The sequence below is a fragment of the Branchiostoma lanceolatum genome, chromosome 3 (genome assembly GCF_035083965.1).
Source record: "Branchiostoma lanceolatum isolate klBraLanc5 chromosome 3, klBraLanc5.hap2, whole genome shotgun sequence".
Taxonomy (NCBI): Eukaryota; Metazoa; Chordata; class Leptocardii; order Amphioxiformes; family Branchiostomatidae; genus Branchiostoma; species Branchiostoma lanceolatum.
Genome location: NC_089724.1, coordinates 25,169,298 through 25,196,647, shown reverse-complemented (window position 1 = coordinate 25,196,647; position 27,350 = coordinate 25,169,298). Strand labels below are relative to the sequence as shown.

Below are 27,350 nucleotides of genomic sequence, written 5' to 3'. Positions count from 1 at the left end.
ATTCACAAATCCTGGTATAAACTGGGTCTGAAAAATGTCCCTCCCTCAGGTGCTGGCATCCCTGATCATCAGACTGGCTCTAGCTGAGACCTTCTGTATCAACTGTGGAGTCCTGGCCTTGGACGAACCCACCACTAACCTAGACCGGGAAAACATTGAGAGTCTGGCAGCCGCCCTGATGGATATCGTCAAGGGTCGCTCAAGGCAGAGGAACTTCCAGGTGAATCACCAAGCAACACTCCTTTCTTAATCCTCAAAATAGCTGGTTGTTTATGATTAAGGTATCTTAGAACGTGTAACTGACAAGTGCTTTTTGCATTTACTGTTTTAGGTATTAACTGTTCTTAGTGATAGCTTTAAGTTGGCTACCCACATGCCATGGTTGCAAAGATTTTTTGTTTCTTTTTCATGTAGGCCAACATCTCAAGTTGCCCCAATTTCAAAGAGATGGTCTTTTAAGAGCTTCTCCTTGCTTGGAATCAACAGAAATCAAAGTGAAATATAAAGCAAAGAGATGTTGGCATAGCCAAGTACAAAGACTTTCACAATGTTTTTCCTGACACTTGTTTCCTTTGCCTCAGCTCCTAGTGATTACCCACGACGAAGAGTTCGTTGACCTTCTTGTCCATGCCAACTTCACACAGCACTTCTGGAGGGTGTCCAAGGATAACGAGTATGTACTTGTCTGTTATTAAAGGACAGGTGTAACAGGCAAAAATATACCCCAGGATAGAATGTACCCGGGTAGATATTGGGCAGGGGTGGAATTGTTCTGGCCTGTTACACTGGTACTTGTCAGTGCTTTAAATTTGTCCTTATTTAATCTCAAGACATTTTGTATGGTAGTGCGTCAGCAATGATAAGCCTGCGTTTTTTTAAGAAATGCCTTGCTAGTGTTTTCTTCGATGACTATTCAATTTCTTATGTTTTAAACTCGTAATTCGTAAATATTCTTCCTTGCCTACTGAGAAGTCTGAAACAATAAAGATGGATCAATACAGGTTCACTTAGGATTCATTGTAAGTTTGTCACACAAGTTTTTTTTTCTAAATCTTTTTATGAAATAAAACAAAAGTCATTTGACTCTTTTTCTATAATTACAAAAAAAGATTAACGATTTCTCATTTTGCAGTGGACTGTCACAGTTGGTGAAGCACGATGCAGCAGCACTGCAGGACTAGGGGCAGATCCTGGGAAGTCTTGCTTTGAAGGATTTTGTATCGCCTTCCTTCAATCATGAACAAGCATAGTGGACATCAAAATGCCCTTAGCTTTAAATTCTGGTCTTAGTAAATGCTGTGTGCCCTGGCTGAAGGACATCTACATTTGCTCCCTTAAGATTTTGCGCTGTGACCATGATCCCAGCAAAGCCATGTTTACAAACTATAGAAATTAAAGATAGTTACAACATGTAAAGAAAGCAAAACCACTGCAATCTTTCTGTTAAAGCAGTGCTTGGAAACAGTGCAATGAGTCACCGCAGTGTTAACATGAAGTTAACATGTCACACTTTCAAAGCAGAGACAGACAACAAGAAAAGTTGTGATAAAAAGAATACAAGTAGAAAGGTTTAACAACCATAATAAAGTTGTATTGTCCAGAAATCATACATGTATACATGTAGATTATGGATGATAACAGTATGACAACTTCTTTACAAAATGGATGTTCTGTTCTGTTGAGGTAGCAAGTAAGTTTATGTGACTAGTAATGAAAGTATATGAGACGAAGGCATATATTATAACAAAAAAGTAACAAAAAAAACGAATAAAAATATAACATTGCAAGAAAACTATCTTTCTCTGTGTATTTTTTGGTCTTCCTTTAGTTATCAATCATTCCTAGATCTATACATTCTTAGTAGTAACAGCTTATAAATGCCTGAAAAGTCACAAATGATATTAAAAATTTAGGACATGCAATTTTCATAATTGGCAAAACACTGACTGCCAAACATATTCTACCGAGTAAGGGAATGGATACAGGAATAGCTAACAGGTGTAGCTGTCTGCAAATGTTTGCAAACAATACATTCAAATTACAAATGCTACACTCTTTGGACAAAGAAACCAACATAGAAGTGCTTACCAGTATAATCATATGCATACATAAGGTTTAAGTATATAACCAATAATATATGTATGTATGTATGTATGTATGTATGATGAAGATGTAACATGTGAATGATACATTTGATGAGGTATATTATGACAGCCACTGGTCAATGTATAAAAAGTAATTAAGTGTCAAGGCCACTTAGCTTTGATTAAACTTAAAGGACATAAATTCATCAGTTTATGCAAATCATCATAAGCCATTTCTATGCACACTAATCTCCACTATGGTAAACTTGAAATTGAAGAGAAATCCTCTTTACTAGGTACGAGCCACCCACAGCTTTAAAATGCAGGTCAGAGTTCAGCGTGGCAGTGTGGTCCCATGCTATGTTCTCTCTGTACAGTCTGACATTTGCATGGTGCCACACGCCTGGCACTTTGTTCATCAAGTCACAAACCATGGCAAAATTCCCAGCTTCAACAGAGTTTGTGATCTCTGTATACTGATCATTAGTGGTCTGCTTGGGAAATGCCATAAACGTAGCATCTACGTTCCGTCTCTTTGTCGACGAATAAACCTGTATCTGCGTAAACGCGTTATCTAGGAGTATGTAGTCGAACTGCAGAAATCCAACATAGTTTTTGGTAAGAAGTAGTCTCGACATGACGCCTGACATCCTGAGGTACAGACCGTGAGTAGTGTTGAGTAGATATGCACCGAATTTCATCAGAGGTGGTTTGACAAAGTACATCTTCCCATTGGGAACTTCAAGGGTAAAGTCGTCAACAGTCAAATGGGCGTAGAACGTATCTGTGAGCACCTGTACAGCTTCTAAGCAGTTGGCTGCTGCCGTAAAGCTTCCCTGGCTGATCTTAGTTGAACAGTCATCTATACGAGCAGCTACCATGGTGATGTTCACTCCTGTTTGATTTAGAAAAGTAACACTCTTCTTCAAACTGAACCACCATGTAGGTAGAGTCACTCCAGCACTATCACTCTGACTTCCCTTCCAGAAGCTGGCAAACAGTTCAGTGGTGTAGAGTGCTTCAAACCCGTACTGTCTAGTAGGAAGGAGCACACTTGCTTCGCTGTAGTCGTTCATCGTAGGCAAGACGATGATATTTGCTGACGAGTTATTGAGGACATGGTTCTTCCACTGAGCGTTGTACAGGGACGTCCCTTGCCATTTTCGTGGGAGGTACTTGAGCGACCCTCCCCATCCCGCGCAGCCCCTGTTGTCAAACCCAGGGGACGCCGACCCACACCACAGCTGACACGTCCCGTTCCTGACGCACCCCTCTCCTACAGACGAGACGTCCTGTTGGTACTGTGTCGTGTCCGCCAGGTTGCCGTAGTAATCCCACTGTGGCATGCTGGGAGGAACAACTCTTCTCCGACTGGGAATCCAGCCGAAGATTCCATCCATCAACGGCCCCCACTCTGCCCAGAACTCAGCAGTTTCTGCAAAATTCAAATAGCTTCCAATCCACAGAGGGGGGTCCAACCAATAAGGTATCTTGAGACCAATGGCTAAAACTTCTCTGAACTGCTCTTTTGTAATCCCTCCACCAAACAAGAAGATAAGAGGGCGCAAACCGAAGCTGGGGAACCTTTTGCTTGAAGCGTAGAAGACCGTGTCCAGGAGATACTGTGCATTCCTGTGAAACTCTGACACCATCTGTTCGGTGGCATTTTTCTTTTCCAACCATTGAAGAAGCCAGTGATCACACCAGTTCACACCGATCTCAAAAGGTCTGTGCCTTTCTGCCACAGCAATGATCTTTTCCAGTGCTACATTGCTGGGATGTTCCCTAAAACCCCACTCCACCAGAAATCCATCGATTTTTGCAGTCTTCGCCTGGAGGATGAGATATTCCAAGTAATCTTCATCCAGGTCAGAGGTCAGCCCCAGCATGGGATAAACCATCGAGGCAATGTTCAGATGATTTCTGCCATCATCTGACAGAAGGTCCGCGTTGAAGATGAACTCAGTTTTGGTTGCGTGACTCGCATGTGCGATGCCATGTAAGGACCACATGCCATTGCTCCCATCATGCTCCCTGGTCAGCCTATTGGTTGTCAAGTCCGCATACACCTTTCTGTTGCCATGGTTACCACTTAGTGACTTGATGAAGATGGTAAAAGTAAAGAACATGGACAGACGCTTTGCTGCAGACATCCTCTACAGAATAAACTGAAAAGAAACCATCAAAATATCATTTCAATTTTCAGGAAGCAAATGAAAAAAAAAAAACAATTCTAGTATCCGATCAGATGTAAGGGTGGACAATGGTAAAGTTTATTGACCGACCAGCTTTTTGGACTACCCAAACACAAAGTTACCTGTTGAGGACTGTCGGAAAAGCCAGCCAGTCAGAAAATTCTGTAATTGTCCACCCCTACATCTACTTGTGGCATCAAATTGCCAAGTGGTGTGTGTTAAGCTGGTATGTTACGCCTAATGGCGGTTGTAAATTTTGTACACATCTGTACCAGAAACTCTTTACTATTGTATATAACTGCTGATAAATACACATCGGTGGTACTTTAGTTATAGCTAAGCCCACTTACAACATCTGGCTTGAGTCAGAGATATACTACTAATGTTAATTCGGTGTGACACTTGTCCACCCACGTTGTCGAACTTTAGAGACTTTTAATGCTGATGTTTACTACCTTGGGTTATCACTGTGTCACATCGCATCTTTCTAAATTACAGAAAGATGAACTTTTGAACTCTTAGTGTGGAATTCTATCACTTTGACCTGATGTTATGTCACATGGCAAATTGCAAAATACCAACAGTGTCAGGATTCCCAGGGAAACCATGTGTGGTTGACAATCAGTGTTCTTTCTAAACTTAAATCTAAGGAAAGCAGCTGAAACTTATGCTCCAAGCATTGCTACTACCTGGATGTAGAGATATTGTATGATCCTTGTATTACAAGAAAATGTTTATATTTTGTATTTGAGCAGGAAGGTGTAATTCCCATTCGGTTTACCTGGTAACCCGAATGGGAACTTTACCTGTATGTCTGTAATTTCCTTTACCTCTGGTACACCTCAGTTAATGTTTCTCTTAATACCTTGAGGATACCTTTAGATAAGGATTCATCGGTGAAGTAGGCCAGGCCTGTGTTGTCAGTTAATGTTTCTCTTAATACCTTGAGGATACCTTTAGTTTTAAGGATTCATCGGTGAAGTAGGCCAGGCCTGTGTTGTCAGTTGTCACCCTCTTCTCACTCAGGAAGGTACCTCTTCTTCTCCCAATGTAAATCCAGCCTTGCTTTGAAACAGTTCACAGTATCCGCTTCAACTACCTGAACATATTTTTGGACCTTTAGTTTAGGCATGTTTTTGCGTGTAACTTTGAAAGAAGAAGAAAAAAATCAAGAAGGGAGATTTTCGGATTATAGATGGCCACCTTCAAGGCCATGGTATTTTTTGGACGGGGTACCGGACGCTTGGGTAACAGGAGCTTCGTATTCAGAAGAGAAAACAATTGTCTTTCGATTTTCTAATCAAAATATTATGAATAAACCTAGGTATAGCCCCATTACTCTGACAAAGGGTCAAGATGAATAAATAGCCATACAAATGCGCCCCCCAATTTTAGAACTCTGGTTTCTCAAAAACAAGTCAACGTCAACGTACAGCACTGACTAAAATGTAACAAAAATGTATTAAACTAAAATGTAACAAAATTGCACACACCTGCACAAGAAACTGGAGGAACACCGGGTCTGGGCTGAATGTCTTCCGGACACTTCAAGACTCTGTGAATCAGACCACGACCAATGAATTCAAGAACAGCATTGATGAGAACATATGGACATATGACCTTCCAAGAGCTATTGGCTCCTGGTTGAGGAGACCAGCTTCTTCACAGAAACTTTCCTTGCAGGCTTTTCTACACCGAGACGTCCTATTAAAGGTATCCTAAGGTAAGGTTTCCTTGCAGACGACAAACTTTAAAAAAACAATCTTAACCTTTGACATATGCAAATAACACGCATCAAAACGTACACATACATTCAAAGATTTCTTGATTTTTGTGGCACGAAAATTCGCATCAATTACACACAAAATATGTTTTAAATCTGAATTATTTTCATACTTTGATTGATAGTTTCTATAGATACTCCTGTCGCCTTAGACATTTTTAAGTCTGTACATGTTTCTTCTCGTGTTGATTCGGTCAGTGTCAATCAAAGATGGCGACCCCAGGGAAAAGGAAGCGGGAAGTTCGAGTCGAAAGCCCGATTTGGGTTTTACGCACAGAAATGGCGAAAAGGAAGGAGAAAAAGCGCAAGAAAGCCGAAGAGTTCGCCGTAGTTGAAGTAGTTTTCTCTGAGAAGGTAGGGAAGGGTTTATGGCTGAGTGTCTTTGCATATAGAGTTGATAAGGAGCTCGGTTTCTGTCAGGAATTTTTCCGTTGGACGAGATATTTGTTGTTGTTGAAAAGTTGGCAACGGTCCAACCCAAGCTCTGCGTCTTTTCAAAACTTCAACAACTTGTACCGTTATAAGCCTGGACTCTAGACATGTTTCAGCATCACTTTGTGACTAGTAGATTTCTTGTACGATATGGAAATGTTTAGTGACGGTAATGCACATACACGCATGCAATATATATTGTCTCTTGTGCCATATCGTCTTATTTTGGACATGAAACGTTACAAGCAAGATTGTCGAACACACAAAATCATGACCTGGTAATATTATGACCGTTACGTGCTTTCGGAATTTGCTTTGATATTACCTGTTTGATTGCCTTACTGTTTTATGTGGCTCTATCATTCATGCATAGAAAATGTGGAGTTCTGTTATGTAAATGTTCGAGGAGTTCCTGGTTCTTTTCATAGGAGATTTAAAAAAATATGTGTCTTGAACTCTTGATTCAAATTGAGGGGTTTGAAAGTTTTTTTATGAAATTATTCTACCCAGTTTAGTGCAGTTTTATTAGTATAACTATAATCAACAATTTTACTGAGTGCAGTGCAATTTTATTAATCATAGTAATTCTTATCAGTACTTATACCGGTAAATATACAATGTAACCGGGGGAGCCAGCGCACCAGGGGAAGCCACGACCTCAAATTTTACACCATCCACGCAAGAAACGACACATATAAACACTCCTTCTTTCCCCGTACTATCCCCCAGTGGAATACCCTGCCTGGCACGGTTGCACGGCTCCCACCATTGAGTCGTTCTGTGCCAGGCTGGAGGCCTGCCCGCCTTAGCCCAGGACCTCAACTCCCCCCCTACTTTGCCCCAGAAGGGGTTATTTGGGGGCAACCCCTATGTAGATGTATATGTAGATGTAACATTACTTGTCAATTTTACTGAAAACAGTGCAATTATGTTAGTATACTGAGCAATATTACAGAATACTGTTCATTTCTATAAGTATGCATGTACTTAGCAATTTTACAGGTATACTTAACAACTTACGTTGTTAATTATACCTGTAAAATTGCTAAGTACACCCATGAAATTGCTAGCTGTACCCGTGAAATTGCCAAGTATACAAATAGAATTGCATTGTATGCCGTAGAGTTGCACTTCACTCTGTAAAATTGCACTGTATTTGGTAAAATTGTTTTGTATTTAAGCACTATTTTTGAGGTACGAAAGCATGTCTATGGGCTCTGATGTATAGGTATACATCAGCGCCCATACTTCAAGCAAAAGCATGTCTAATTGGGGTTGAAACCTTGACCTAGCAGAAGTCCACTTTATTTTCATAATTTGTCACACTTTGGGAGAGGTAGTGTTGCAGGCCAAGTTATGTTGACATGGGGGTAGTCTGTATAACGCAAACTCCAGCTGTCCGGGGATTTCTGTCCCCTCCCCGCGGCTATGCAGTTACAGGGGAGCAAGCCGTTACAGGAGCTTGATGAGTTCAGGCTAGACATGGGGGCAACTTGTTCCTGAATTGCAAGTAACTTTTAGTAACTTGTTTGCAAAAGGATTGACATACCATGTCTTATTGCCAACTTTCCAATCAGATTGTTATAGCTGATTTGATTTGAGCAAAATACATATCTAGTCATTGCCTGGATATCTCTTTCTGCTTGGATACATTATTATTATATTATTAATCAATTTCTCATAGAAATTGGCATACCGTAAAATCCCTATTTACGTACGCACTTTAAAAACTTTTCGAGTTGCAAGCAGGTGCTCCAGGCCGACGCCAAAGTCGGGGTGCGTACGTTAGGAGGGGTTCTTCCTTGTAAAAATCTCATATCAGCATGAGAGTACGGTACATCTTCAAGCAAATGAAGTGTGGAATGCTACCACACAATGAATCAGTAATAAAGAATGAATAATACATATATTTAGATTGTTTGATATTTTCTGCCCAGAAACAATTTCTCAGTAACCCTTGAAGTCGGTAAACATCATCGGAAGGATGATCATTCATGTCAACCTCTTAACTATCCACCGAAATGCTGGAGAGGGGTTGCGTAGGTTAGGAGGGTTTTTCCCCTGAACGTTTCAACTCACTGAGTCTGGCCCGCAATGGTCCCCAAATCGGGGGTGCGTACGTTAGGAGGGGTGCGTACGTAAATAGGAATTTTACGGTATCTCATCAAAGTGCTTATAGTATGTGATATTGTTGTTGGAGGTTAGACATCCAGGCAAAATGATATATTTAATATGCAAAACAATTCAAAGAACTGGATAAAGTCTTTGTACTACACTGTATTTAGTGTCTTGTACTAGTCGTAGTGTTTTGTAGTACATCATGTATATATTAGTTACATAGGTATCCAAAGACATACAGTGTACCATTTTAGAACCTTAGTTGGCTAGGAAGATTAGAAAATAAGGTCAGTTAGAGGTAAACTGCATGTAGTTCTCCTGCATTGCAATATTACCTAAATCAAGACCACATGCTCAAGGAAACCATACCTCAAAACATATGTGACCCTGTTGCAGTTCACAACTTGACACTTCCCTGTTTCCACTTCTCAGCCATGTGCCGCTGGGTTCCCTTCCACTCCCTGTGTGTCTTTCCCACAGGGTTGGACTCATATCACTAAATTTAGTACAGTCCCGGTAAAGTAGCTTTTCATTGGCACAAGATGTCCTCGGGATCAACTTCTGCTTCTCTTATGTTGGTCTACTTGAGCTGACTTCTCTGTGCTATGAAGTGTGTGGGCGTAAAAACAGTTCCAGTCTACTGCAGAGCATGTTGTTGTCCCTCATCATGTGTTGATCTGTTGTTCACACTTCCCTATACTTACACCCCGGGTTCATTTACATCATAAAAGTCTTTACTTCATCAAACAGCAATTAGCAATCCACTTAGCACCTATTCAAGGCATGAAAACAAATCAAAACATGACATCATGATAAGGAAAACCCCCCATTGGACATCTCCAGCTGGTAACATAACACCCTCTCCTAGAGGGGCTTCCTGTTGGGGGCATTCCTTGCCATTGGTCTCATTGTGCTAACAATAGACTCCCGCCCACGCTTAGGCCACATGGAGGGGCACTGTTTGCATACAGACCCAGTCATCTGAGCAAAAAGGAGCGGGAAGTTGATCGAACCAGACAGTTGTGAGTTAGCTCTGACAGGGACGAGTCTGCCGGTTACAAGTGTTGACAGGAAGTGTCAGACTTCTCTGTCTGCAGTGTATTGGAAAATTGGTCCCCAAAGGTTCCTGCTTGGGTGCATTTATAAGTTTGTGTTCGGACCCTGTGTTGGACTGGTTGTACGAGCGCTCATCTGTTATGCCAGGGTTTTTAGAGGCGAGACAAGCAAGGCTTGCAATCATGGATTCTGTTTTCATCATGGAAGACTTGAATGAGTACTACTACAGACAGTTGGCAGCAAGCATACAGGTAAAGCTGGTTATTCTTAGGTTTTTTTTCATAGACTTGCAAAAGATTGATGTTGTTTCTTTTGATGAAACTTTTAAAAGTTATGCCAGCACATGAGCTTATGTTGTGGTCAAGTTTTGAAATGGCTGATTAAGTAATTTGACCATGTAGTTTTCAGTCGATTTTTGCCTGATTAACTTGTCAGCAAACCGTTTCTTGGAGTTGGAGATGCTTGCATATGTAAAAAGTTGTCAAATTTAGAGTAGGATTTTTTTCTGGACGTCACCTAACAAATTGCATGTGGTTGTTACGAGTGCACTAACTTTATAAGACTAGAATCGCAGTCAGTCACTAATTTCTGTGTGGGAAGCTTTTTTCACCCTTATTTGAATGAGAAAGTTAAATCTTATTTTTAATAATCATTATCTGAATATGGAAGTATATGCTGTCCTGTTCTCTAGTGTTACCATTTTTTGTAGTTTAAAGTTACATATACTTATTACTTGTGCAACACAAGATAGCGGATAATCCACCCAGTTGTGTAGGGAACATTCCACATCTGTCCTCCCTCCATGGACCTGTTGTTCCCACTGTTATTGACACTGGAGGACTATTTCAAACATTCCGTTTGATCAGCAATCTCGGGTTACCACATCGCACAGATCTGAAACTTCACATTGTCTTACTTTTCCCTGCATTCGCTACTTTTGGTGGGATTTCGTGTCATCGCAGAATACCGAGCAATGCAGAGGACTCAGATAAAAATAACTCAATAGTCTGTACACTCCAGCTTATCCGCCCCATTGGCAATTAGATTTGTAATTCCTCTGAGAAATCCCCCCTCTCTGTTTGTCTCTCTTGTACAATTATTTACCCTTGTCCAACAAGCAGGTAATCTGCGGACGCGGCAAGTGTTTTTCTGGTGATTCCCGGAATTTGTGTCTACAAGAAGTATTTGTGGCGTCAACAGCCCCTTTGATCTGTGTGAAGTAGAAAGAATGCTGGTTTTTCAATGATCTGTGTTGCTAAAAATTGAGTGATACCTGAGCAGGTTTGATGGGACACATTATCTATGTAGGAAGCCATGGTAAAAGACGGAAAGGAAGTCACTTGGACAGTGAGTGGTTTCCTGTCGGTAGACATTATTGGCTAGTCGGCATTGTGATACCGCCCTCCAGCCAACAAATAAACGGTTGACTTGCCCACTTGTCGCTGTTTACCGAGGGTGACCCACATGTCGTGTCGTGTTCCGGTTTGGCGTGCTGTGAGAGTAGCGCTTACACGACTAGAGGGGGTTCTCATAGAATGGTTCAAGTTGTAAAGATACCTTCACCTGCTATTCCCAGCTTGAAAAGTTACAAAAGGCTACAGATGTTTGGATAACAAGTAGAAATTCACCTTTGCCCAGTTCTTTTACACCTCCTTCCTCTTGTAACAGTTTTATTGTTGTGCTATATACACCTGTCTGGGTAGGTCTAGCCTCGGGGAAACAGTTTTACATCCTGTACGTCACAATAGGAACACCTGGAGCCTGACTTCCAGACAATACAGACCTGTTTGATCACCTGTGGTTGAGGTCAGGGTCAAACTGCCGCACAACACAGACACTTGTCCACGACTTACAGCTGTTGTTGTTTCCTATTTGTGAGAGTTCATGAGGTGTGAAGACCACCCAAAACATTGATTGTCATTCTAATTAGATCTCTTAATTAGGTTACTGTAAACAAGGCTTCACTGTTTACTTCAAGTGCTCTCCTAGCAGAAGTTAGTCTCAAGCTTGTTTTGGACGTCAATTTAGGTGTTTTTATCAGGGTTTCTATTTTGTCAGGTTTTATTTTTTTGTCTGCCATCCAAACTGTTTTGCTGGCAGACATAAAGAAAGCATGACAAAATAGAAAGCCTGATAAAAAATCGTCCAAAACAAGCCAGAACCTAACCTCTGCTTGGAAGTTGGAGACTATACTTGAGGAGGGTGTTTCAATTCTTGTCAGCTACAGTAAAATGTAAGAGTAGCCAAGTACAGAAACTGAGAAAGCTTGTGGTTGGCTTATCTTGTGATCACATACAGGTGAAAGCAATTTCTTACATATTGATCAGCACTAGACAGCTCCCATACTGAGAAGGACCATCTGGTTTGGATAACTCTGTCTCACAACCAGTAGTAAGGGGATTATTATCCACTTCATCAGAGGTTTTGGTGCAATAACAGATGATGAAAAGATATTAGTCAAGTGGCTTCCAACCACAAAGCTGACCTGTGTTGCTGCAATACATTACAGTTATCAATTTCTTTCACAACTAAGGCTAAACTTAGGGCCTCTTTACACCTACGACATTTTAGAGTCGTGCGATCATCGTCGTGGGCGACGTCGCCGGCGACGGTATTTTTTGGCCGTCTGAAGACGATCAAAACAATCGTACGACGGCAATAAACGGGAAATCCTCGAAATGTCGTGCGACCACCTCGGACCCAGTCGCACGACGTTCAGCGGGGGGGCCTGTGGCTGTGTTTTTCTCGTCTAAAGAAGAATCGTCGCCGGCGACGGAAGTGGGTGATATGCTAATAAGCCTACAGCGTGCTGTTTCCTGTCTGGGAAGGAAAGTTTCTATCGTTTTCTTTGTAAATATGCATGCAGTTAGCAATGGAAACATATTTTTCTCGTCCGAAACCGGTTACTAGTATTCCGGCGCGACGCCCTGCTACCAGTGGCTACTTCTCTAGTATGCCCCTATTCCTCGATCCCCGGGACATCCACGGCGGCGGCCACGAACTCGGGTTAAATCCCGTCCGTCTCTGTACCAGCCTCAATCTCTTTCTTTGTTGAGCACCGTTCTCAACGTCTCATCTGCAGGGCAACAGTTGTTGCAAAGTCAGTAAAAGCTTCATCTTTTGACGAAAACAAGCGGTTCCCCCGCCATTTTGAATTTGAGCGCAAGAGTTCACTTTGAGTCACACGCGCACATCAATGGAATTCTGCGCCGCGGGGGTCCCATGATATTTCCTGACCGTGTGTCTAAAGAAAACCGTCGCTTACGACGATGATCGTACGACCTTATAACATTGTAGGTCTAAAGTGCGCCTTAATATATGGAAGAACAACCTGACAGACCTGATTAAACTTTTAAAGTTTCATAACCTTGATGACGCAGACACAGAGCATGGGATGTGGTATCATGCGGAGTGAATGTACATTGCCCAATTGCCAAGCAGTGGTATGTTGTCCCTGGGTAGATGAAATGAAAATGAAACGAAAAATTAAAGAACACGGAGTGTCTTGCTTCCAGGTTAGAATTTCAGGGTCCCATAGAACCTTGTTTTGAATACAAGCCAAACATGACCTCCATGCTCCCCAAAATATTGACATTTCAGATTTACTTGATGCCATGACAATGTGTTCATGTTTGTGGTCACGTGCTCTGGATTTTTGACTTGATGATTTGACACAATAGCTTTGGTACCACCCTCCGTATTGACGTCAATAGAATTGTTGGTCAAAGTTACTAAGAAGTCTATAGGGTGTATACACTGTATCAGTGTTCTCGCCAGCCTGAATTTTTTACCCGTCATTTCAATTTTGCTTCGGGGAAGAACATATCGAAGGCGCAAGGCGTCGCGCCGGAGGCGTGACCATTCTAGGGGGGTCCGGGGGTATTCCCCCCCGGGAAATTTTGAGATCTAGACCCTCTGAAACGCTATTTCCTGCATTTTGAGGGGCAAATTTCCTGGTAGAATAAGCTAAGTTTACTGACATCTCTTTCGGTGAAAAATTACACAAGGGTTTCAGGCTCAATTTTTGGGGGGAGGCGTGCCGGGTCATCGCAGAAATATCGAATGTTCACAACTTTACACACAAGCTACACTTCTATGTTGTATACGATCGGCAAAGAAAAGAAAATTTAGCACAACAAAACTTTATTACGTATCAGCTACGTCCTACAAAAAATGCACACAGAAAAAGTCGGCAAAAATAAAACACAACTTTTCAACACTTGCTCCGTATGCGCCCTGTAATTATTGAACATAATGAGGAATTTGACACCCTACTTTGAGAAAGAATGCAATAAAGACGTCCATTTTTTTGTCTCATGTTTTCCGTGGTTAATTTCTCCGGTAACTGCACTGAATGTGTTCAAAAGTTGTCGATTCAAGCCTTCCAACAGCCACTTCGTCGTGCGATCCTTGCGATTCCCGCCATTCCCCTAACATCTCGCAAATTCACGCTTAGCTGAAATCTCGCGAGTAGCGAGAGTCGCATGTCATTGGTCGTTTTTTCTTGACGCGACGGAGACGACGCACTGTGATTGGTGGTTTACAATATCTGACGCCTGTTTACCATTTCTTGCGGGAAGAAATCGCATGTAAATCAGCCGCCGCGGCTTCAAACTTTAATACTGTCAGCGCTCGTGAGTGCGCCTCGCATACAACATGTATGCGACCAGTTTTTTGAGAATGCGACTAGATTTAAAATCACGGTCGCACGGTGCGACAATAAAAAATTCAGACCTGCGACAGGATAATGGCTGCAGAACTAAGCGGTAAGCTGAAAATATTTAGGTAATTTCCTACCCTACCATGAAAATCGTCGGTGAATTTTCTATCATGTTCCCACGACCGCGGTAAAAAACTATCCGTTCCTAATGGCAAAATTACCCATAGAAATAAAGGATATAAGTTACTCTCCTTGATGTATGTGATGTATTTGTTTGATTTGCAAAATGTTTCAAACGCCAGAATTTTCCGATGAAAGTGAGCGCTAGCGGCCGTGCGCTTCTGGACGGCCGCCATGATGTTTTTAGACCGCAGCAGAATGACAGGCCCGTTTCCTGCTGTCATTTTTACACCTGTTAAATCGATAATTTTTAGGATCAAAAATCAATGAATCAATTCAAGTGGAGTTTTATCCCCGCAAATATTAAATTTTCTTTTTGTTACCGGTATCATTTCAAAGCTCATGATCTGCCCGTCATTATGGTGCTATTTTCATTTTGCTGCGGTCTAAAATGAATCACAAAGCCTTTTCCGTGCGGTCGGCCTGTCATTGGATGGCCGCGCCGCGCGGTCCTGACGCGCCAAATTTGAACTGCGCGTTTCAAAGGAACCGAAGATATTTGGCTGGGCCGGCACAAACAAATAATTTTTGATACTATTGAGCAAGAATTTCAAGGATATTTAAGTATTTTGGATTGTTTATAGACAGAGGGTGGGGGTTGAAAAAATGCCTGTAAAAATGTTGAACTTGATGCCAGCAGTGAAGTTTCAAATTATGGAATTTGACTTTATTTGTTTTGGTCATGAAACCAATAGATAAGTTTTAGAGTTATCTGTGTGTTCATCATTTAATGTTATGTTAATCATTACTTGCCTTGTTCCAAATAAAAGATACCATTGTGTATTTTTCAACTTGTCGAACTTGAGGCACCGTGGCCCCCGGATAGGGGCCAGCCGGGGAACCTATGCCCAATTTTTCTAAAAATCCCTCATACTAGTATCATTTAGCATGTAGGAAGGTATTGAATGAATTGAATTGCCAAATGTAGGCTTTTGTCTTTTATGATCAATTCAGATACTTTATTCCCGGTTGTTAACATTGATTAATAATAAGTTCATTGCAAATTCATGCCCGATGGCTAAATGCAAATAACATACATAAAAGAACAGTGTACAAAATAGGTATAAAAGCTGCTTATCTAAATTATACAAACGTGATTGCCTATAACTAGTGAAGGGTTTGACTTCTCTTTTGTAAGCAATGGAAGACGTAATGTCCCACCTTTTCTATAATTTGTGGGTTTTTGGTAGTTAAAAGAAGAATACAGTAGTCTTTTCTTTGTCTGTAAGCTTAGGGAAATTCGGATAGATTTTAGTGGTCTGAATAGACAACTCATTTCGTGCATTATCATGAAATGAACAGTTTGAAATAAAGTGTATTTCGTCTTCCACGGCATTTGTATTGCAATACTTACAAAGTCTTTCGTATATAGGTAATTTTCTATACCGGCCTCTCTCTAAATACTATTAATAGGAGTATTACTTGGTATGACCAAGACTTTTGCTTGTTCTTCCAACTTTTTGTAGTGGTGCTCCTAGATTTTTGCTGGTGCTCCTAACTTTTTTGAGTTAGGAGCACAGTGCTCCTAGGTCTAAAAGTTAGTCTGGAGCCCTGTACTGTTTACACAGATTACAGAAAGCCTGATAGCTATAGGAGTATTTCTGAATTTTAAGGCTTCTTTGATGACAATAACTGACGGTGAACCGAGAGGGACAAAACAGAAATAAACGTCAGCCTGATGCGACCGGCTGTAGTGGGGAGGGCGGGGCATGACGCCGAGTTTTCGGCGGCCACCAAATATTACTATGGGCAACCACCACGGTGCTCTCTGTGTGTTGCTGGGGTTGTCGCCAGCCGAGGCATTAGAAATGATCTAGATTGCCCTCGTCACGAACTTCCGCTGATCCTCTGAAGTTTTTAAAATTCTAAGCTCTGTCTAAACTTGGTCTAAATATCTTTACACACCGATTTTTGTCCATTAAAAATGACGGGTTGGGCAAAAATTTTGTCCGTCATGAGCGACAAAAACCCGTCAAATGACGGGAGGACGGGCGCTGGCGAGAACAATGCACTGTATATTAGAGCAAGAAGATTTGATTCAAATGTAACAAGTTTTGTATGTACCTTGCCATTTTTTGCTCCATACATGTGTACACCGCAATTGAATGATTTTGACGGCAAGGAAAACACATTTCTATCAGAATACATACACTTCAAATGTTCAACTAGTAAATCTCAAAACTTACGGGGGGGGGGGGGCCTATCAGTAACATGCTATGTAGAAAAGAAGGTGAGGATCAGGGTCCCCCATGGATATTGTATTGTTGAACTTGTGAACTCTACCAACACATCCCTCCTAGTTGGATTTAGGCATGGACTCCTGATGACATGTAAAATAGTAATGCCAAGTCTACTCACAATAACATGAACTTCCTTTTTCTAGTTACATGGAAGCCTTTGAAATTGTAGACCCAATTTCTGTTCCCCGGTATACGATTTCCAACACTTAATCAGAAACACGTTCTCCAGTTAAATATGCCCGGCTTTCTCTTGATGTTTGCACAAGTGTGGTCTCAAGTTCCTTTCATGCTAATGGTGATAAGCAGGCCCATGTAATCAATGTTTTGTGACCGTATCTTGTGTTTTTTTGTATGGGGATGTAAACCGTCTTACCTCATGGCTGTACTCGGTTGACTTGTAGAGTTGATAATAGAGAATTTTTATTTGCAAGTTTGTGCCTGAAGGATGACCGCTTAAGTACGTAGTCTGGAGAAAGATATGTCCCATAAAACATTAGGAAACATACATGTGATAAGGACAGTGATTGCCATTATTGTAACTATCAAGATGATAACTCAAAAGCTAGTTTTATAGGCACAATGTAAAGTTTTCCTCCAAACCAGAAATTAGTACTTCTATGTAAATGTGATGTTCTTTGTAGACTGCAGTTTGATACCTAGACACAAGGGGGCATACCACCCGCTTTCACTGCCACTACACTACAGTGTGTATGGCTATCTCTTGGTCCAGATGCAGCACAGTGTAAAAGATTCCCCCAGTGCTTTAGTTATCTGCACCATGATTAATGTACCTGTACCAAGAGAACAGAGTTTATTGTCTCTCATATCCCCAGCGGTGTTTGTAATATTGCTGCTGACCCCATTTATTGGTGCTACCCTGTCCCAGAGGGCACAATCACCTGTTTAGAAGATAATGCTATTTTCCTAGGATGTGAGAACTGTAGCAAAACAAATTGGATTGTGCAGGCTATTTGTGACTTATGTGACAAATGTGCTTATTATAGCTGTCATTTATGCCCGTTTTACGTCTAATGAAGTCATTAGCATAAATTTCTTTTGGCAATTTTCCTGGACCAAAATGAAATAGTTAGGACAATTTGCTGCAAATTCCATTGCAGATTAATTTACCTTAGGGTAATGTAAGTCATTTTATGAAGGTCAGCCGGAAAGGATTATTCTGGAAAAATACTATCAAACGGCTATGTTTGAAATGCAGAAAAAAAAGAAAATGTTGATCTTTCAGGTTTGTTTTTTCTTCCCAGGAACCTGATGATATGTAAGCAGCTTCTAGCCTGAATACCATCCTATAGTGACTGCTAGGTGGTTAGCAAGCAATTTTTTTTTGAGCCAGCAGTCACTACGGACGGGAGGATGGTACTCAGACTAAGCAGCTTCCCCAGTAACTGCTATAAATAATCCAAACAGTTCACCCGGCCAGAAAATATAATGATTTTCAGGATATTCAATCCTGTTGAAGTTGTTTCACCTCTACGTTAGAACTGATTTAATTCCGATAGTGACACACATTGTGATGAATGAAACAGGAAGCACAGATGCCCTCAGCCAGACTGTTTCCAGGATAATTACAGGCTTTCTGGGAACACTTCCATATTCTGACTCAGCCTGTGGGCCTTACGCATACACGTGTGGATGTTATAAAAGCAATAATAGAAACATAATATTAGTATGTGTATTGCTATTCAATCAGGAGAATGTGATTCTGAATTATTGTGAAGTTCTGCTTAATGTTCAATTAGAGATATTTATTTTGAAGAAAAAACACTATAAATTGAGTATAATTAATAAGTACTGTAAAAGGAAAAATGTTTGTGGAGGTTTATGTTCGCTGGTGAAAAACCACCATGAAATTAAATCCCGACAAAGATTTCCCCCTAGAGCTGTGTACCTAAACAAATTTTAGGTACAGGTACAGGTACAGGTACACGGGTTAAGGTACAGGTCGGGACCTGAACCTGTACCTAAACTACTTGTTCGGAAAATGCTAGATTTTCAATAAGGACAAAAGCATGTTTGAACTGGTAAAAACATGATATTTGATCGTGCTAGGTATTATTTTCAGGAAAACACAGATGAAAATTTGACTCCAGCCTTGCAAATGTGTTTTCTGCACTTTAGAGTGGCTTTAGAGCACTGCCACGGTAATTTCATAGTAATTTTATGTGTCAAAGTGGCCATCCCCTGAGTCAGGTCCAGTACCTGATACAGCAGGGTCAGGTATTTTGGACCTGTACCTAATTGATTGTACCCGGTACTGTATCGGTACAGTGTACCGGTACACAGCTCTATTTCCCCCTATACCGTATATACTGTATATATTCTTTATGTCAAGGGAATAACAGGACAACAGATCAATGAAGAGTTATCAATGAATTCTTGAATGATAGATCTGGCAAATGACCAAAAAAACAAACAATTTATACATGTAATGTTTTCTTCTCTGTTTTATTCCCTAAGTTGAAGGGAAAGGTTACTAATCTCTGAAATGCATCTGGCAGAAAGGCTACAGCAGAAACCACTTTAGGTAATTAGGCCATAATGGCAAGTTCTTAAAAGGCCAACCCAATGTCATTGCACTGTACATGGTTATTAGCTGGAACGAATAAACAAAAACACAGGCTACCGCTGGTACATTACTAATATATTATATGTAGTAATGGTTCCCGAAAAAAATAATCTGCAAACCAAGTCCAGAGGTTATATCTCCATATTATAACTTCCTTGTGCAAACATTTTCATTTTTATTTCATTTATTTTATTTATAATACATAGCACATCATGTATTTTATTCAATGATTCTTCTTTTTTTTAAAATGTTCAAATGAACAAGAAGGAGAAATGCTGTAGTAACAAGGCTCAAATATCCTAAATGGTTTAGATAACAATTGTCAGGAACTTAGTAGAAGCTGTTTCCCACATAAATTACATGCCACTAGTAATCCCTCCACTTGCTTGACCCAAATTTCTGACATCCTTCAGCAGTTGGCATTTTTATCAGATTCCTTAGCTGTCCTTCAGATTATTGCATCAGATAATAGGGGGCACTACCTTTTTTTCTTCATCTTTGTTAAAGTTTAATTGTCCAAATATGAATTGAAAGTACAATCAGTGGTTCGGTTTGTGAGATCTAGATTAGGAAATATTTTTTTTTAAACTAATTGTTCACATGCCCCCTCTCCGCTCTGCTGTGGTATGACCTAGAGAATGATGTTTTGAAGCTTGTGCTTGCCTGCATAGAAATAAGCCTGTAGGATCCCGAGGGAGGTATCGGTAACGCCGGCTGTCCTTGCAAGTAGACTGCCTCTCAGGAAGGATGATGTCAGTGCCCAGCCGCAGAAGTAATTTTCCTCCTCCAGCAGAGGAAGTGGTGGCGGGAATAGATAGTAGCCAGCTTCTGGTCTGGTCTACTGGCCTCTGAACAAAGAAAATCTGGATCTTTTGGCCGGTGTCGGTTTGAAAATTCAAATCTAGACCCCACGATCGAACGTCATTCGTGAGTCAGACGTCAGTGTCCCTGGTTGTGGGATGATGAATCATGCTCTGCTGTGAAAATGGAATCTCCCAGTGTGCAAGGACACGCTAGCGGTCCATGCCGTCCCCACCACCCCCGTTTCTGAATGGTTCAGTCCGGCATGAGTAAAGGCATGATGGCATACATGGACAAGCCAGGAGGTTGGAAAGCCAGGAAATTTGCCAAGATGCAGCGGCATACATCTGTTTGAAAGGGTCTGAGATTTCACCACTGAAAGCAAAGTTGCTGGACCCAATGGCAATGCATCTGCACCACCCGATGGTGAAGCTTCCCAAATGTGTAAGTATGCAGTCCCTGATTTTCCTCCTCCAACAGTTGTTGTGGAGCAGTAGGGATGCCTCAGTGTTGACATAGATGGCAGTGTTGCCATTGTTCTGCTCCAACTGCCACATGTTGTGAAAATTGAGACTTGTTCCCAAGATGGTTGAAGCAAGGGTCACTGGTACCATTTTTTTGGTGTTGTGGCATAGAAGCCATCACATGATATATATATATACATATTATATTAATTTATTTAGATGTAGTAAGAAAGTCTCCTCAATCGTGTATCCTAGTCGCTTTTACAGTCAGTGGACAGCCGATGCCCAGAATAGCTCAAAAATATTTCTTGTGTGTGACCGATTTTTATATGGCCCTCAAAATCGCATGTTCATACATGTACCACATAATTACTGTTTAATATATGATAATGATACGTACTTCGGTTTGATTACAATATGTAATGTAGACATGAATGCCTGTTCACTCTTCCTTTCAATAATAATCTTACTATGATATTGGATATCTCCACTTCCCTGTTTGGTTCTGTTGTTTTAGCCAACAGACCATGGAACAGATGAAGAGATCATTTTTGACAGAGCGTGTAAAATATCTGTGTAATTTCATCTCCATGGTGCAGCAAAATGGGATTTACGTACCAAGGATGAACTTGTGATAAATCCCCCAGTTCAGTTAGAGATAGCTATATCTAAAACATTTCTGCACATGGTTGATCCAACAGACCTCTAGTATACTGCCATACCTTATTTAGGTATTACCAAAATCCCCAGTATTGTAACTGCACTGAGACCCGATGAATATTTGATGTCAGTGTCTAGGTATTACGAAATAACATGTTATCAACAGTAAAGTGTGATAGTTAAGTGGAATGGAAATTGCCACAAAGTGTAATTCTGCAAAGTCATTGCCATAAGGGAAGCCAATGTCACGTACAAAGACATTTGCATCCAATTAAGTTAACCGTAACCAGCTTTCAGATGGTTTCTGCCATAATTAGTGCTTTTTTTCCAATTGATAATTGTTGCCTACAGTCTTAATGGCAGGAGACATATGGAAATCGAGTCACTGTTCAGTACATGTAATTATATTACGTTCACTGCAAAAGGCTGTGCATTTGACTGTAATGTAAAATTGGCTATGTTATCAGCAACAAAAAATGTAGTTCTTTTTTCTATTCACCAACGCATAGAGGACCATTTGCAAATTTCCAATATAATAAATTATTTAACAATTGGCATGGAACTGATTGATTGCTGGATTATGTGCGGAAAAAGCTTTTCATAATATTTTTGATGAGGTTAATCTAAAACCTCTTTTCATTTCGATTAAAGGCTTTTGACATATTTTTCAAGATATATGTTTATATATGATGTAGTTAATTCATGCATGGTAATACTAATACCAGCATCACATGAATAAAACTATAACAGACAAAAAAGAAAATATTTATTATTGATCGATGGTCATACAATCATACATGTAGTAAGTAGTGTGCCATTTTGATGCAGACCTTTAGCTGTATCCTAGAATTTTACATTGTATATCTTCTTTCTCCCATTTACGCAATGCAAGAACGACTTTAAACAAATAATTACATTGATGGAGCCATTGATGATTAGTCTACCACCCACGATTTTGCTCTACAATCGTTCCAAAAGTATTACATGTCAATGCTGTGATCTTTCTATCCCCTACAAGCACTTTGTCTATCTACAGTATTATTGTGTATTGTGGCCAGTGCAAAATGATAAATAGCTAAAACAAGTAAAATCTAACTAGCTGAGATGTTTTTAAAAAAGGTATGACATACAGATTAGATCTAGTGTCTTCGTAACAAATTTGTAGTTAATGTAGCTTTGGTAGCTACGGGTAAAACTACATTTTTGTAGCTCCAAATTATCAAGATAAAAGCTTTTGTGATAAATACCTTTTAACTTTGATATATAGGTGTACAATGTATTTCTAACACTTAATCTGTTTTCTCCATGTCTTCTGTGACATCAAAGAATATGCTTCAGTTTGAAGCTGTGTAAACTAGGTCACTTACATGTAAAACAGAAATGCAAGGAATCTTTTATAAAAAGCCCAGCTATCATGACACACAAACACCTACATGTATGCCCAGTAACCCAGGCACAGTGACGGTCAGTCGTACAGATGTATTTCAGGATAGCGAAAACATTTGGTCAACTGGACAGGTGGCCTCTCAACCCTGAGCACTTGTGGACCCACCCATTCTTTAGGGCCTCTTTACACCTACGACATTTTAGAGTCGTGCGATCATCGTCGTGGGCGACGTCGCCGGCGACGGTATTTTTTGGCCGTCTAAAGACGATCGAAACAATCGTACGACGGCAATAAACGGGAAATCCTCGAAATGTCGTGCGACCACCTCGGACCCAGTCGCACGACGTTCAGCGGGGGGGCCTGTGGCTGTGTTTTTCTCGTCTAAAGAAGAATCGTCGCCGGCGACGGAAGTGGGTGATATGCTAATAAGCCTACAGCGTGCTGTTTCCTGTCCGGGAAGGAAAGTTTCTATCGTTTTCTTTGTAAATATGCATGCAGTTAGCAATGGAAACATATTTTTCTCATCCGAAACCGGTTATTCCAGCGCGACGAGCTGCTACCAGTGGCTACTTCTCTAGTATGCCCCTATTCCTCGATCCCCGGGACATCCCCGGCAGCGGCCACGAACTCGGGTTATATCCCGTCCGTCTCTGTACCAGCCTCAATCTCTTTCTTTGTTGAGCACCGTTCTCAACGTCTCATCTGCAGGGCAACAGTTGTTGCAAAGTCAGTAAAAGCTTCATCTTTTGACGAAAACAAGCGGTTCCCCCGCCATTTTGAATTTGAGCGCAAGAGTTCACTTTGAGTCACACGCGCACATCAATGGAATTCTGCGCCGCGGGGGTCCCATGATATTTCCTGACCGTGTGTCTAAAGAAAACCGTCGCCTACGACGATGATCGTACGACCTTATAACATTGTAGGTCTAAAGTGCGCCTTAGTTACTGGGAAGCTGAGAGTTTAACAGCTGAATCATATGCATAGATCACCCCTCCTGCAACTGCAAGGAATGTTTATCACCCAGAAATTAGATGGTAAACTTTTTGAGATACTGCTGTTTTATATTGTTCTAGAAAATAGACATTAACCTTTAGCACTCTGAAGTAGCCGTTTGGCACCCAACTTCCTCTTGGTCACAGAGTTAGGCAGCAGGGAGAAGGTTAAGAAATACAAGTGCTATCTACATTGAAGACAGATGTTGACTTTGTGTCCACCTCCTCAGGATGCGGACATCCAGCAGAAGCTGGATTTCGAGATCAAGATGCGAGACGGCACCACCAAACTGCTGCAGGCCTGCAAGCACGAGGCGCAGGCAGTGGAGGCTGCCAAGAACCTGCTTACCTCCAACACAAGGTGCGCAACTCTCACCGGGGTGTCTGTACTGTAGGGCTTCAAGTTGTTACTTCACAGTTTACTCCAATTGTTTTTGGCTTGTCTGTGTGTATATGTATGTATACATGTCAGGGTTTGTGAGTGTGTGTGTGTGTATGTGTATGTGAGAGCGTGTGTGTGTGTTTGTGTGTATGTGAGAGTGTGTATGTGTGTTTGTGAGAGTATTTGTGTGTGAGAGTGTGTGAGAGTAAGTGTGTGTGTGTGTGTGTGTGTGTGTGTGTGTGTGTGTGTGTGCGTGCGTGCGTGCGTGTGCATGTGTGTGTTTGTATGTGTGATTGCCAATATTCAAATGAACAGTATGTACATGTACATGCATCATCCTCAGGATTCCCTCAGTACTGCAAGGGCTGCAAAGCATGTTGTAAATGTATTCAAGTTTGCGGTGATTTGATTTTGCAGAAGGGTGAAAATGTAGGGTTCGCAGTGGTTTGTACCTCACAGTTGTGGTAGATAGACAGAAAACAGAACATTATAAAGCATAAGTATTTTCGCTGTGTTTGTTTTTTAAAAGTTTGCGGTGAAGAGGTTACCACGAAAACCGTGAACATCAGACAGCCGCAAACTTTAGTGCGTTTACAGAACGTGTTATAAGGGGATGATGTCTGCCATCTCTCATTACCTTCTTGTTGTCTCACTGCTAAGACTGCTAAGTGACCCATGCCATGCGTCATAGTCTTAAGTCTTTAATCCCTTCAAAGGTCTGAGAAAAGTCTTGAGAACTGTTCTGTATTGTCAGTTGACAAAAAAATGGAAAGTTCATAATATAGAAAATGGAACTTTCGTACATATCAATACATTTATTAAAACATGGGAGAATTTTATATACTTGTCCAACAGCAAACATTTCAACAAGTCCTTTTTGTTAACATATTATTTGGGGAATAATGTGTTAATGGTTATTTCCCTTTTGTTTCGAGCAGAATGATGGCGTACATGAGTGAGCTACAGAGGCGTAAAACAGCAGAGGTGATGGGGAAAGAAAACTCAGAAGCGACCAACGGCCACCAGGCCAAAGAGCCATGTAAAGCCAAGGTTGCTGTTTCAGGTAAAAACTAAGTGGTATAATGTTTGAAAAGAAAGCAACGGCTGTCCCTTTTCTTTTAAAGTTTCATGTCTATTCATTATGTACTTACATCTTATGCATTTGAATATCTTCCTTGAACTTGGTTGTCGCCAAGAAAACCTCACTTTTGCATAAAGTTAAGTGCTGTATATTTTGATTTGTTTCTCCCTGATACTGTAATTTAATATTTGCGGTTGTTTTCTTTTCATGGTCGCCTCTCCACTGTGGAATTATTACCCTGCAAAGATGCATTTTCATTTTGTTACTACTGTCCTAAAGAATTTGTTTCAACCACACACTTGAAACACCACGTTGAAAGGTCCTTTACCCTCCTACTGCAAAATTAAGTCCCTGCAAAAATAAATGAATTTGCAGTAGTCCCTACAATCTGGTGTTAGGAAAAAACTCAAGTCTTTATTGTTGCGTGTTTCAGACATTCGTATCCCCCTGATGTGGCGCGAGCCTGAGCTGTCTAAGAACCGTGGGGAGGGGCGTCGGTGTGCGGTGTTCTGTGTGCTGAAGCAGGGACTCAACATCCAGGACACACAACTGGTGCACGTCGACAGGACCATGACAGACATCACCTTCGATGACATCATTGTTTTGTGAGTAGTCTCACCTTCCTATGCATCCTTGTCTAAGGACACACCAATCTATTTTCTTGGTTAGCAGAATTTAAAAAAAGAATTTAAAAAAAATGCTAGGTTGGAAAAACAACATGAAAACAGAATCTCAGAGGAAAGTTTTTACTTTGGTGCACACAGTATCAGGGAGAGAACAGGGTCAGGTGCAAGTTTTCACCCCAGCCTTCTGTTTTCATAATTTTTTTTTGCTAAAATAAAAAATAAAAATGAGGAGATTCCCTCTCATATGAGGGTTACTGTATCGATCTTATCATGTTTGCAGTGGTTTTATTTTTGCAGCGATCTTTTACTACAAAATCATGATACCTCGATTGTGTGTTTTGTATGGCCACTGTACCACAGAATTCTTCAACTGTGAATTTAGAACCCTGCAAAAACCACATTTTCCCTCCTGTTGTGAAATAAAACCACTGCAAAAGTACATGCATTTTACAGTAGTTACCTGTGGGTGGATGTTATGAAAATGTCCATATTATGTCATCTTCAGAGATGACAAAATCCCCAAATTTGTGCATTCAATTCATCAATAGTGTTACTGCATGTCATAAGCCTGAAAAATGTATGTATCTTATTTTGTTTTCAGTAGCTATAAATTCCTCCAATACGTCAGTGTTACACACTGTACCATCCTCAGAGCCTTTTGAATATCATTGAGAGTTGTTATAATACGTAAGGAATTTGTTTGCTGTATTTTATACTGGTTATGTACCCTGACACTGTTTTCATATGCAGGGCTCGAAATACTGGGTGCATGTGCACCTGTGTGCACCCAAAATTGGAGCTGTGCACCTAATTTTTTATTGTGGGTGCACCGGCGCACCTAGATATTTTTGTACTCTTATAGAGTAATGATTCTCTTGTACACTAGTATACAGAGTATTCTTGAAATGTAAGTATCAGAAAAAGCAATATAACATTTTGTTGTACTTTGTTTAGTGTATTGCTTGGTTGACATTTGAAATCTGGATAGATTTACAGATTGAAGTTCTTAAGAGAGGCTGTAGCGTCAAACTTATGTTTTGGTATCATTCAACTTTATTTTATGTGGTGCACCCAAAATATTTTCTGTGCACCTAATTTTTTTGGTTGGTTGCACAAGTGCACCTATTTCCAAAAAAGAATTTTGAGCCCTGCATATGAAGTTATGTTGTTGTTTTGTCTTCCCAGTGAGGATGTTGTGCATGACTTCTCGCTGGCTGTAGAGGTGTACTACACAGTGTTGGAGGATGACCTGGCCTTCGCCAGCACACCCAGGAAGATCAAACACAAGATCAACAGCATGTCTGCCTCCATTGGCAAGTCCGTGGGCAAGAAAGTACAGGCCTACTTAGTAAGTCTTGGTCAAAAATCTTTGAAGTAAACATGCTCAACAGGCCCCCCCCCCCCCCCTACTTTGCGGGGTTACATGTATCTGGGGGCCTGATAAGTTGAAGTTGAAGAAGGGCTGTCTCCAGCTTTAGATTTTTTTTCGTCCCACTCATTGTTTGGAAGCCCATGTTTTTGTGTTTTTTTCGATGTTGAATCTGTCATTCTAAGCTTTCAAAAATACATTTTCATCAATTTTAGGTCATGAAATTGATATTTTTTGGACAGACAGGGTTGAATTT

General features: G+C 40.8%; 3 protein-coding genes and 1 long non-coding RNA gene across 8 annotated transcripts in view; 2 read left to right on the top strand and 2 right to left on the bottom strand.

The window, feature by feature from the left end:
- Window positions 1–1,795, top strand: part of LOC136431196 (DNA repair protein RAD50.L-like) — a 33,071-nt gene extending 31,276 nt beyond the window's left edge. The window contains exons 26-28 of the mRNA XM_066422497.1: window positions 50–220; window positions 582–673; window positions 1,133–1,795. Coding sequence (XP_066278594.1) covers window positions 50–220; window positions 582–673; window positions 1,133–1,181 — 312 coding nt within the window. The 3' untranslated portion in view covers window positions 1,182–1,795. The remainder of the gene's footprint in view (window positions 1–49; window positions 221–581; window positions 674–1,132) is intronic.
- Window positions 1,566–4,941, bottom strand: LOC136431198 (uncharacterized). Its single transcript, XM_066422499.1, has one exon. The coding sequence runs from the start codon at window positions 4,235–4,237 to the stop codon at window positions 2,330–2,332; it is 1,908 nt and encodes a 635-aa protein (XP_066278596.1). The 5' UTR covers window positions 4,238–4,941; the 3' UTR covers window positions 1,566–2,329.
- Window positions 4,942–5,230: 289 nt separating this feature from the next.
- Window positions 5,231–9,562, bottom strand: LOC136431195 (uncharacterized). Its single transcript, XR_010754993.1, has 3 exons — window positions 8,982–9,562; window positions 5,773–5,834; window positions 5,231–5,378 (listed from the first exon to the last, which is right to left on the bottom strand). It is a non-coding gene; the product is annotated as an uncharacterized lncRNA (long non-coding RNA).
- A 138-nt stretch (window positions 9,563–9,700) lies between these two features.
- The window catches only part of LOC136431192 (rhotekin-like), a 25,953-nt gene continuing 8,303 nt past the window's right edge, over window positions 9,701–27,350 (top strand). For 4 of the 5 annotated variants that reach the window (XM_066422493.1, XM_066422492.1, XM_066422491.1 and 1 more), the window contains exons 1-5: window positions 9,701–9,919; window positions 23,867–23,997; window positions 24,957–25,081; window positions 25,533–25,704; window positions 26,911–27,073. In XM_066422493.1, the coding sequence (XP_066278590.1) occupies window positions 9,809–9,919; window positions 23,867–23,997; window positions 24,957–25,081; window positions 25,533–25,704; window positions 26,911–27,073 (702 nt within the window). In that variant the 5' untranslated portion in view covers window positions 9,701–9,808. Of the gene's footprint in view, window positions 9,920–20,271; window positions 20,578–23,866; window positions 23,998–24,956; window positions 25,082–25,532; window positions 25,705–26,910; window positions 27,074–27,350 lie in introns of those variants that run through there. The other variant, XM_066422494.1, reaches the window with a different exon arrangement.